This window comes from Alexandromys fortis, unplaced genomic scaffold (genome assembly GCF_014885135.2).
Source record: "Alexandromys fortis isolate MF-2015 unplaced genomic scaffold, M_Fortis_MF-2015_v1.1 scaffold_58, whole genome shotgun sequence".
Taxonomy (NCBI): domain Eukaryota; kingdom Metazoa; phylum Chordata; class Mammalia; order Rodentia; family Cricetidae; genus Alexandromys; species Alexandromys fortis.
In genome coordinates, this window is record NW_026067940.1 from 8,771,085 (window position 1) to 8,783,755 (window position 12,671).

Here is a 12,671-nt window from a genome sequence, read left to right on the forward strand (position 1 = left end):
CTTAGTGCCTTATTTTGCATTATAGAGAGAGCATTATGTAGCCTCAAACTTCTATCTCCTAAATATGCAACCATACTCAGCTCCCCAATCTCCTCTGCTCAGGTAGACACATTCACATCAGACTAGTGCAGATACACTGCCTCATTTTCCTCTAAGTACCTGATCTCATTTATCTCCATTGCAGTGTGAATACTAGGGGTTAGCGTTTTGACAGATGGATTTGTGGAGGGGTAAAATTGGTATGCCACATAGGAACATCTGTTAGTTGCATTTTTATGCATTTATTTTTACTGTATCAGGCAGCATATGTATGAGCCGAGCTGCAAGGAGCTTAGTTGCCTGTGTTTTCCTCCATCAGAGCATCAAACAGTTCTGTCAGTAACAATTGGTTCTCTTGATGCTTTCTGTCTTCCCTGAGATTTCCTTTTAAAATTGCAAAGAGACCTGAGCAGGAAGGAAGTGCAAGAAGATGTGTCAGCTTACATTATAAACCTGCTTGGTCAGTCGCTTTTCACAGTCATGTATGATACAAGACAGAGGTTCCGACAAAGCAATAGTTAAAGCCCAAAGACTGCTAGAACCCGAGCCAGACAGACGGTGGAGCAAAATAGCAGTGGACCCAAGGAAAGGGAAGTGAGTTCTCTGCTAGCTTTTGCTTGGAATCCTGAGAAACGCCTTTATAATTCTGCCATTAGCTGTTGCTTTTGCCGTGCCTTCCTGGGATTTTGAAACATTGTAACTGAGAAGTGATGACTCTTGGGTGAATTACTGAATGATGAAGCTTTTCCAAGGTCACAGTCAACACAAGTAAGTAAGATATACCTTAGCAACAGGCTTCCAGCTGATGGTCATCTTAACAGACAGCTACCTGACTCCAGTATAGTCTATTCTTTCGCAGTGGGGTTTGCTACATCTGAAAAATTAATGCCCTGTGCTATTCAGATGGGTAAATGATGAAACTAGTCTTTCTTCTTATTTTACATACGGTTGTGTATCAATACTTTAGCTTTTGCTTGTCCAACTGTAACATCTCATTGCTATTATGCTTTGTTCTGAAGGCTGCTGCTGTTTGGTTACAAGTTATTTCTAAATGTACCAACTTGGCAAACTCTGGTAAAAAGATGTTTTTGTTTGCAGAGCTTTATGTCAAAATCCTTTGAAACTCTTCTTCAGAGTGATCCAGAATTTATAATTATTTTATAGATATGATTTTTAATGTTACAATGTATAAATATTACCCATAGATTTTTATTGACTTTTAGTGTTTGGGGCCAATTATGGAAGGTTTAAGTTAACCTTTTCAGTGTGATGTAATGGCATCCCCAAATAGACTAAAAGCCACCAAATATGCTAACCACAGCACTGAAATAAGCCATGGCAAAGCAGTGAGAGCCTCTTGATTTGTTAGCAGTGATGGCTGGGAGCTAATGGAAGGGCACCGATCTGTTCCTTGCAGTGGACTGCCACCAGAATAATTAGGAAATAGTAAAGACTGTGGTTGGCGGGCTGCAGAGGCCTTCCCACTGGTCATAGGTAGGAGAGATGTACTTGCTTCCATGGAGTCTCAAAGTTGCGCACAGTCAGAGGACACAGAATGGATATCATCAGGTATCTAGATAGCAACACCGGTGTTTTTATGAAGAACACAAATGCTCTCTCTCCTCATCGTCACACACCTGATTCTTCTAGATTGTGTTCCTCTTCCACAGCGGGGCGATCTCAGCTCATTGTTGATTTTGCATGGAGACCAGTGTTCTGCAACCCAGGAATATTGATCACACTCACTGTAACATGGGACTGCCTCATGAACCTGTCAAGAGCAGGAAAGAAAGGAAAAAACATGTGGAACCATCCAAGTCATACAAAATCCTTTAGTAATGCCTGCTCAATATAACCCGGGAAATGACAATGTGGCCCATTACCCAAATTCCACCCCCCAAAGGAAGACATATCTGAGTTCTCTGAATCTCGTGAGCTGCCCAAAGAAGCACACAAGGAAATCAACTGAAGTCGGATGGTATGCCTTCACAAACAAGAACAAAGGACGGCCATCCCCGTGCCAGGAGAAGGCATTCCATTATCATTCCTCTTCCTCTAAGAACTTGTACATGCCTGTGAGACGCCAGCTCTTAACTAGATGCTGTGCTGCAGCTGCAACCCCATATGTAATTTAACACGTCAGTTGAAATGAATACACATAAGGCAAATCTGCTCTTGAGTATGGGGGGGGTTAGAATGCATAAGAAAAGTGGTATTATTTACACTAGAAAATTCTTTTCTTTCTTTGCCTCCAAATGATCAATGCTAACAGGCAATCATTCAGCCTTCTGAGCATTGTGGCTTCATAGGAATGTAGTTATCTGTAGCATGGTTTCAGAGCATAACTGAAATGAATGTGCTTTCTCTCTCTCTCTCTCTCTCTCTCTTTCACACACACACACACACACACACACACACACACACACACACTCACACTCTACAAGATAGATACTGCCAACCAGTTACTCATCTGACATGCTTACTAAGGATATTTATAATTGCATGATTAAAAGTAAAGCAACGAGGACACTGAACTGGACTGCTCTTTCCTATGCATTCGCCATGGTAAGCCTTTCCTGAAGGGATTGCAGTATATTCCAGGCAACTGAGGGCTCTTTGAAGGTACACTGAACATTCCTTGCTTCTCATTACAGCTGCAGGCTTCTCTTAGAGGCAAGGGAAAAGGAAACCCTCTGACTCACAGAGATGACTCTGGAGGAGGCAGAGTGAAAAGGAGGGACGCACTCTCTTACCAAAGATGTAATTAAACTTTCCCTTTTAAACAAGAGTTAAATATTAGTATCCCCCCTGGCCTCCTTTCTAATTCCATAAAATTGTAGGTGAAGATTGGGCGGAGACATCCAAGTAGAAACACAGCCTGTGAGTTCCCACTGAATACAAGGAGAAGCGCAGGGTAATGGGACAATCAGAGGAAGATCGGGACTCTGCCAGCATGCTCACTGAAATCACACAAAGTGATTGGAGACACTAGTTCTTCTGAATCACAATGCCAGGAACTATTTTTAACCATGGAATTCTATTTAGCCCCAGCACAAGGAAAAGGAGAACTCAGGGTGAGGAACATGTATGGGCAAAATCAAAGGTGAAAGAAAGACAGAAGGGGAAACGGATGTGGAGAAGGGGAGGAATTAAGTAATGAATGACAAAATCCCTTCGTGCTATGGAAACTGACGAAAATGGAGTGGCCGGGTCGGAAGTTTTCCTGCAGTAGAATAAGGAGGCAGCTACTTACAACTGAGAAAAGTCTGTTCCCATTCTCACAGGACAGCAGAGGGAAGAGGAAAATCTCCCAAAACAAAAAGGCAAGATTCTTCTATCAGACAGATACTCAACTAACAACCAAGGATTTATCTGACCCAGGCACACCAGAAGAATGGGGCTTTCTTTGAATTTATGTGTTATCTGTCTATATCCTTTAATGCATGCTAATATGTATTTTCATAAGCCTTTTAATATGAAACACAAGAAGGTACAAGGCATTCCTACAGGCAACTAAGAAATAGATGAAAATTAATTTTAAAAGCTAAGCTGAGTAGGAAATGGGTGGGAAATCCCTTGGGTAACACACCCAGTTTTCTTAAGCTGTCAATACCGGGAAGAGCTTACATTTCTATACCATGCTCCCACCCATGTAAGCCCCAAGATCAGAAGGAAAATGAAAAACTGCTCGGATGCATACACCTGCCTCGGCATGCATGGGTTTTCTGTCCTTATTCGCTATTCTCTGGTGGTCTGAGACGCTACCCACAGTGACAGAACAGACTACTGTAAGATGCAGAGAAGTCTGTGGAGGAAGATGAAGAGCCATCTTCCTGGTTAAGGGTATAAAACCCAGCAGCTCTCCAAAGACATTCCCCAGTCTTACTTGCTGTTTTCCCTTCTCCAATGTACATTCCGTGTTTTTTTTTTTTTTTAAGTTTTAGTGTTGAAGATTAAATCCACAGTTTTGTCTAGACTGACCAGGTACTGTACTGATGAGCTATCTTCCTGGATCATGGTCCCTATTTTAATCCTGTTTATGTTTTACATTCTTATTGATGCAAGCCTGTCCTCCCCTCAAGGCCAAAGTAAATTTAACACCTCCATCTCTACAGCCTATGTTGTCAGTGTCCACAAACTCCAGCCCAGCGTGGTAGTTAGGGCCACAGTGTGCTTGGCTGGGGAGGAAACACAAGAATAGCAGCAACTTTACTCTGTCTATGATTTTCTCTTCTTTGCTCAGCATCTTAGTATTTTTTCACTGTGGTTCTATTAACAATCTGTATAATTTGGGCCTTAAATAACACTGAAAGAGCACACTAAAAAAACACCCACAATTTATGCTCTTTACATATGTATTTGCTAGAGAGAGAAAGAGAAAGAGAGAGAGACAGAGAGACTTGTCAGTGTTTGGCAGGAAAAGGCTGTTTTGGAGGATTTTCTTTCACAAAATATGGGGTGAAGGGGGATCTGAATGAGTCTTAGAAAAACCAAAACATATTTTTGAAGGTACCCAGTTTGCAAAACTCCTTTCATTTAATTCTGCCAGTGCAGCCCATTCTATGGTAGCAAGAGTATTTTACTAAGGACAATATAATGCAAAACAAAGGAGAAAACTGCCTTTTCCTGAAGAGCTGTTGTGACCGAGAGCCATGAGCTTTGTCTCATAACGTCCTTATTCTTTGGGCTAGGATTCCCCACCTCCACCACCCTGGGAGGTTAAAAACCACCCACATTAGGCAGGAATGCAACAGAAATTTCAAGAATAAAGATGAACTCTCTAGGTTCTGATTTCTCCCTGTCGTCTTTTCACTCTGACTGCTGTGTGTTGCTGTTTGGTTGGTGAGGATTTTATTATTATAGCTTTATAAGGAAATCTGCTACCACATGGACTTTATCAGAGAATCATATGAAAATGTTCTGCAGGAGAGAAATGAGCCGTGGGAAAGTTAAATGAAAATCATTTCTAAATGGCACAAATTAGGGGAAAATAACAGCTTTTAATAGGCCATAGATGCTAACTACATTGCTGAGAACTCTAAATCCTCTGAGAGAGGCGCCAGTTCATTCTCAAAGAAATGAGTCCTATTTATTATGTCTTCGCTGGGGACCTGGGTTTATATAATTTTGCCAGCTCTAGATTCATATCATAAACTCATTCACCGAGTCAGTCTTTTAATATTCATGAAATAAACCTGTTCTTGCTGCAATGGATCCATTTAATTAAGCAGTGCTTTCAGCAATACCTTTCCAGCTAGATGGACCTCCTTGGCCCAAGCTTGGTAGCAGGGTCTCGGTGGGGCTTGGGAGTTGTTTTTATTGTATATCACAGTCTTAGAGTTAAAGGCCCCCAAACAACAAATAACTGCATGGAAAAACTCTTAATAAGTGTAGAGGGAGGAAGGAAAGGATGGAGAGAGGAAGGGAGGGAAGAACAGAGATGGAATGGAAGAAGGAAGGGTGATGGATGTATTCACAGCTTCGGGTGGGCTGTTGCAATAAATCTTGAAGTGAAGCTGCCAGTGAGGACTTCGGTAGAATCCATCAGCCCCAAGGCTTTCAGCCTCAACACTGGATACTTAGCACAATTTTAAAATCTGTTCAGAGGCCCATTTAAGACCAAGGACCTTGACAAGTCAAAGCCAGGCTCTGTCCTACTAAAATGAGATGAGATGGTCTCTAGGAGAACTGAGAGCTTTAGCACAGTGTGCTTCCTTCTATCCCAAATGCTATGAAGAATTTACCAAAGAATATGAAACTACCTCTTATGAAGTCCTGAGTCCTAGGTCACTAAATAATGCTAAGAATGTTCCTTCTAGATTGCTCTGTCTAGGTTGTCTCTCTGTCTTCTCCATGGCTACCACATTTTCTCTATGCAGATTCCCTCCCTTAGCTTACCAAATACGAACCTTTTACAATTTTGTTAATAATTTTCACTCTTTCCCATCCTGACTTTAAAGTATCACATTACTCCAAAAGCTTTTGTTTCTAGTGTCATTAGTCTGGCTTGTGTGCGATCATGCACAATGTAATCTGTGTAGCTGTGCCCACATCCTGTACAATTGTGCCAGCAGCAGCAGCAGCAGCAGCAGCAAAGGTACCACAATAATCTCATGTGTCAGATACTCTGCCTGAAGCCTTCACCATTGGAATTATTTGAGTTTGGCAAGGTTGCTGTGATGCTTACATGTGGATTAAAGCAACTATATCTTGAAGAAGGAAATGTCTGAGCTGGACTGTGAATGCGGCTCTCTGAGAGTTCCACTCTGCAGATGTCTGTGTGCATTGTCTGCTCAGTGTGGTGCAGCGATTCACCAGCCACCAAGAGATGACTTATATTAGTGACATTGTTGTAGCTGCAATCAAATACCTAGTGGTCAGCAATGTAAGGGGAAACATTTTATGTTGGCTCATACTTGGAGTTACAGTCAGCCATGGCAGGGAAGACCTTGCTTGAGGCTGTGGCAACAGGAGATAGGGCTGGTGGTATCTTGCTGACTGAGGTTTTCTATCCTGCAGCTGTTAAGTCCCAAAGAAACACATAGAGGTCTACATTAATTATAAACTGATTGGCCTAGTATCTCAGGCTTCTTATTAAATCTTATAACTTATATTAGTCCATAATTCTTGTCTGTGTTAAACACGTGGCTTGGTACCTTTATCGGCATGGCAGTCACATCTTGCTTCCTCTCAAGCTGGGTCTCAACTGCAGACTGAAACTTCCCTCTTCCCAGAATTCTCCTTGCCCTGCCTCTACTTCCTGCCTGGCTATTGACCAATCAGCATTTAGGATAAAAGACCATTGTATCACAGCAGTATCTGGTCACTGGACAGGAAGCAGAGCGTAGAACAGAGTCATGGGAATGCTGCAAAAGCTGAAGGCCTTTCTCACCATCCTGTGAGTGACTTCCTTCAGCAAGGCTCTATGCACTAAAAAGTACTATAGCAGTGGTTCTCAACCTGTGGGTCGCAATGTTGCCTAAAACCACCAGAAAACACAGATTCATACAGTAGCAAAATTACAGTTATAAAGTTCCATTGGGAATAATTGTATGAGATCTGTAGTAAAGGGTTGCAGCATTAGGAAGGTTGAGAACTACTGCTCACCAGAGCCTCCCAGAACCTCCACCAATGAGGGTTTTCAAGCTGTGAGCCTCTCTAGGGCATTTTAGCTTTAAATCTTCAGATTACTGCCTGCTTCTTCAGTGGTGCTGATGCTGCTGGGGGTCCATCTTTGTATTTTCCGGCGACAGACGCAACCAATCACAAACCATGAGTGCTCAAAAGCAAAATATTGCACCTGTAAGACTTTTTCCATTATCATTACTTCCTAAATAATAAAACCACTATTTCAATATCCTTTATATTGTATTAGTATGATATATAATCTAGAGTTGACTTAAAGTATACATTAGAAAATGCAAAGCCAATATGCTAATACTTTGCTATTAGCATAATGCACCTGAACATACAGACTTTGGTTTCTGCAGACAGTCCCTTGAGGATATTGAGAGATAACTATAGTTTAAAATTCCTACAAAAGGAAAACCATAAAGTAAGTGTTTGAAGTTGTCTATCAGATAAAGTTTGTTTCTTTATATAGAAAATTATAATAGAAAAATTGCAAAAGTAATTTATTCTTAAACTTTGGGTATGGAGGCTCCTTTAACAATTTCAAACAGCCAGAATATCTTTTAAAAACCCCAATGTCTGAACCTGAAGCAAGAGCAGACATATGTCTTTAGAGTGGCTGAAGTTATTTTAATTAAAATGGTAGACTGAAGAGAATATCCATAAATGTTTTCAAATTTGTACCTACAGGCAAGTCATCCTGCCTCTGATTTTGTGCTGGGGTTTCTCTCGGAGAAATTGGAGTTGGTTTTCTCTGGAGATTCTTTCTAGGTAAAGGGAACAGTACTCCAAAGTGTTGGCAATTGTCAGTTTAGTTCAAGTGCTGACCTGAGTCTGGACTCCCTCTACTTCCCAGGCATTTTAATACTCTAACTTCTTTATCTGCATGGCATCCTCAGAATGCCATCACACCAGGCTAGCTAAGAGACGCCACTGGCTTTACGTATGCATCATATATTTTCAGTTTTGATATTAAAAATGATCCTTACAATGCTAAATGAGCATTATCTAAAAATCTATTGATGAACACATTGATCAGTAAGATGTTTATTAAAAAAAAATAGTTGGTGGCTGTAGTCCCTGTCTTCCCGCCATTTCCAACTAGGTTTTGTGAGTCTGAGGAGGAATTCACCAAACTTATGTACACTTTAACGGAACAATGTCATCTGAGCCGTGTTAGTATCATCTCTTGTCAAAAGATACGAGACTGTTGTGATTAATGAAATTTTAATTTAACTTCAGAGCCCCTTTGCATTTGAATTAGCTCATCCCTCATCAGGAATTTTCCAAACCGAGCTGAAAGCAGAAAGTCCTCATGGACCAAGCTTAGCAGACAGTGCAAATGGGAAGGAGTGTCGGGAGCGGAACTCTCAGACAGCCACATCCACACTCCAGCGCAGCCATTCGCTCCTTTAAGCTTTAGTTGTTTTTACCTTATTATGTAAGGATCACCCAACCTTGTCAAACTCAAAGAGACAAGGACCTGCTACCCTTTTACATAAACAAGAAACTGACTATCAAGAAGGCTGAATCCTAAATTTGCAATACTGTTTAGATTTTGGTGAAAGGCATAATGGAAGCTTTTTTTTTTTTTTTTCCTGAGAAGCTCCAATGCCATTTTCCTTTTCTTTCTCTTTTCTTCCTCCCCTTTGGTGTTCACTCTTCTTTTTGGCCTAAATCAATGATTTTCTTTTTAAACTGGGTTTTATCATGTAGTCTATACTGTCTGGCTAATCTCACAGAGGACTGTTTGCCTCTGTATATGGAGCACCAAGAATAAAGACTTGTGCCACCGAGCTTGGCCATGTTATTCATCCTTTTAACACTGTCTATTCAATATCAAGACCAGCACTCTCACGAGGAAAAACTGTGCTGCTTTGAGTTGAATGTGGTTGCCCCCTACTTACTCTGAGGCAAGCAGGGATTCAGGACCCAAAGTCTTAGGATCATGAGATTGAGACGAGAAAGTCAGTGAGACTATTGGTTTTGAGAGGTGGCTTTTAAGAAGTGATTAGATTTGGCCATTAGAGTCAGAAACTCTTAGAACTGAAGCTGTGGTTGCTCCACAAGGACCAGGGGAGAGCACACACGTGCAGAAAGACACACATTCTATCCGTGGGGTAAGTCAGCCCAGGAGTCTTGCCGCAGGGAGTGCTGCTTTGGCTTCCAGTCAGAAGACCTGGTGGCTTAAAGTACCTCCCCGCCCCAGGTGTTTGTGATAGAAATGAAAACCTGACCACAGTGTGAATTATTAGCATAGATCTACTTCCCTCTACTAATGACAGAAGTCAGACTGAAGTATCCCAAACTGTGCATGTCTATGTAGCCATTTCTTTCACAACCCTTCCTTCTTCAGGGATGTCACGTGGTACCATTCTGGTACTCCAGAAAGCGTGATTGATAGAGAGGAGCTGCCAGGCTCTCATCTAAAGACCCAGAATTTCCTGTGATGACATAGTTAGATTTGCCACAATGACAAATAGCTATAAATAATTTAATTTAAAAAACTCTTTATACCTTGAGTATCCCTAATAGGATATCCAGAATAGGAAATATTCTAAAACATGCAAGGGGTTGAGCCTCACATGGTATCACAGGTCAACCATTTCACATCTCACTCCATGAGCTGGGTTATAATTAAAACGCAGGTTCACTAAAAATACTGCAAAAGTTAGGTTTAGCTTATGTGTATAAACACAAATGATTTTCACGTGTGGATTTGGCGCCCATCCCCAAGGCATCTTATTATGTAGATACATTTCAAATTCAGAATAAATTCCCACGTCCTGACCCCAGTATTCCAGATGAGAATACTCTACTTGTGATATTACCTCTTCATTTGTAATGTAATGTAACAATTTATGATTGTTTCTATGTGCTACGTAAGTGAATGCGAAAATAAATCAAGGCCTTAAAGGGAACTGCACCATAAAGAGCAGTCAATCAGTAGCATAAATTATTGGTTTTTTTCCAGCCCTATAAACTGAGTGATATTCTACAAGGACAACAGTAGCATGCATGCATGTCCACTCTCACCATGTCTGGAGCGACTTACAGAGCAGAGAAATCTTACCAACCAAGGCAATGTGGGGAAGTTGAACTAAGAAGCCTAACTCTGCTACACAGCCCTTGCCAGATAATCACAATGACTACAACACGAAAAGGATTCTCCTCTAGGGTCAGAAAGCCTTTGTGAGTACCTCGGGAGATGCTTCTTACTGACATCTTCTGTGTGGGATAAAGTCATGAGAGCAGTGGAGCTGCTCACAGAACGGCGGGATTCCAGACACGGTGGTCATTCTGATTTTCATAGAACAGATTATAGTTATCTTTCAAACTCAAATGGAAAGAACGGCACAGCAACAATGATTGCTATTTCCAGAAAATAGTAGATGAGGCAAATTCTTAGTATTTCAAAAGAGGGAGAGAAAAGAAATCGCAAACAAAGACATGAAACAAACTAATCATAGGGGGACAGATAACTGCATGACTTCACTTGTAGCAGGTGTCTCAGTCAGACACAAGCAAAGAACAGAAGAGTGTGAGCCAGGGCACGGGGCTGCAGAGATGAAACATTACTAATAAAAGGGTGTAAAATTTCCATTGCACAAGGTAAGTTGTAGAGAGCGTCTGTATGGCATCATGCCCATAGGCTCCTAGAGGGACAAATCTGCGGAGCACGTGAGTGCCTTTAAAAGGCTAGGCTTTCACATTTAGTTCTCTTGTTACAATAAAGTTGTTCAAAAATTGAAAAGAGAATGTTTGTCTCAGAGACTACATGGAACATTGTTTGCAATTTAGTCTAAGAACTGATAGATAATGGATAGATGGGTAGGTAAATAGATTAACACTAGATAGATAATAGTAGATGATAAAAAGATTGTATATGGAAATAACAGACGGTAGATGGAAGATAGATGATAATTAGATGATTGACGGATGATGATAGAGATGATAGGTATGTGATACAATGGGAGATAGAAATAGATACAGGCAGATTGACGAATAGATAGTAAGCCAATTTTCTAGAGTATCACAGCCAAAAATCCAAGAAAGCAGTTTTCGCTGTGGTAACAGAAGAGAGAATGGCAGCTAGAGAGAGGGCTCAGTGGTTAAGAGTCCACACTGTTTTTACAGAGGATCCCAGTAAATTTCCAGCTCCCAGCTGCCTGTATCTCCACCTCCAAAACTCAGTGGGTACCCACACGCCAATCTATACACATGCATATAATCATACACATAATTTAAAGGAAGGAATTAAAAACTAGAGACATAGTAATTTTTTTAAAAAAAAAAGGAGAATGCCTTGCAGATAATATAGGCTCTGGAATTTTCTCATAACTCAAAGGAATAAGGTGGGGCTAAAATACTCATTGGCTAACACATCTGCTTTCTCAGGAACAATGTTCTAATGGTAAGTTAGTCAGAAAGATGTTTGCTGATATTTGGTGTTTATCAAGAAAGGAAGAACGTGCCTGACTTCAAGCTTGCAGTTTTTTATTCTCTTGGAGAATACTTTGAAGGAAAAGGCTTTCTCTGTGGCTTCCACAGGGAGAGGGGACTTCCCAGCTCCTATTTTCAGGGGCTCAGAGCTACATGTTCTTCCTAAAGAATACATTTATGCATCTACTCTCTCAATGTGTGCAAGAAGCCAAGGAGAACTCCCAGACAAACAACACATTTTCTGTCCTAAAATGTTTGAATAAGGAAGCAATAGAACCCAAGGTACTTATCCTCCAGGCAGGAAGTCCTGTAAATGTGTGGTTAGATTACCAAATGCAAATGCGGAAGGATTAATAGCCCTCCTTAACTTTAATCTAAATTGAACCGATGTGGACAAGTGGGCTGTGAATCAAGCCAACAAAACAGAAATCTAAATGTAATTCTTATGAATAGTGCACAGAGGCCATGATTCATAAAGGATGAAGCCCGGGGAGTACAGGTAATGGGGTAAGGAGATGGGAGGACAATAAAGTAGGATTGTACAAGACTTCCGATAGTCCTAGCGGGATATATTCCAAATAAAGGTGGGGAAGAAGAAATCATCTTGAACGTGAAGGAGATGGGAGTGAGTGGAAGGCTGAGGATAGAGAAAACTGGTGTGTCTCAGACTGAAGTCGAGGCCACAGGGTAATGAGTCTCCGAGCCTCTGTCTGCCAGGATCTCGGAAGCTTCAAACACATAATGAGGAGGAAGACACGGCAAGGCACAGGAGTGAAAATAAAAGAGACAATCAAAACAGCGGCATGACTTCGGCATCATCTAAGTTTAATGCATTCTAGAACAGAGGGTAACAGTCAAGCTTTTGTTTATAACCCACTGTGTGAGAAAGGAAAGGCTCGTGGTGCTGCCAGGTTGCCCTGGTTCTGGAGAATACCCATCCCTCATGAGAGGAGCAGCGGAAGCCCCAGGGTGCTGGCCAAGAAAAGTACCCCATAATGCATTTACTTCTTAGTCCCTCTTATGTTGGCTTACCTGGGATAAATCCCACACCAGGTGTG

The 12,671-nt window shown here is 41.3% G+C and overlaps 1 protein-coding gene across 1 annotated transcript in view; it reads right to left on the minus strand.

Annotated features, from left to right (window-relative positions):
• Thsd7b (thrombospondin type 1 domain containing 7B) overlaps nucleotides 1-12,671 on the minus strand; it is an 863,852-nt gene that overhangs the window by 86,799 nt on the left and 764,382 nt on the right. Inside the window, exon 16 of the mRNA XM_050147880.1 lies at nucleotides 1,677-1,810. Within this exon, the coding sequence (XP_050003837.1) occupies nucleotides 1,677-1,810 (134 nt within the window). The remainder of the gene's footprint in view (nucleotides 1-1,676; nucleotides 1,811-12,671) is intronic.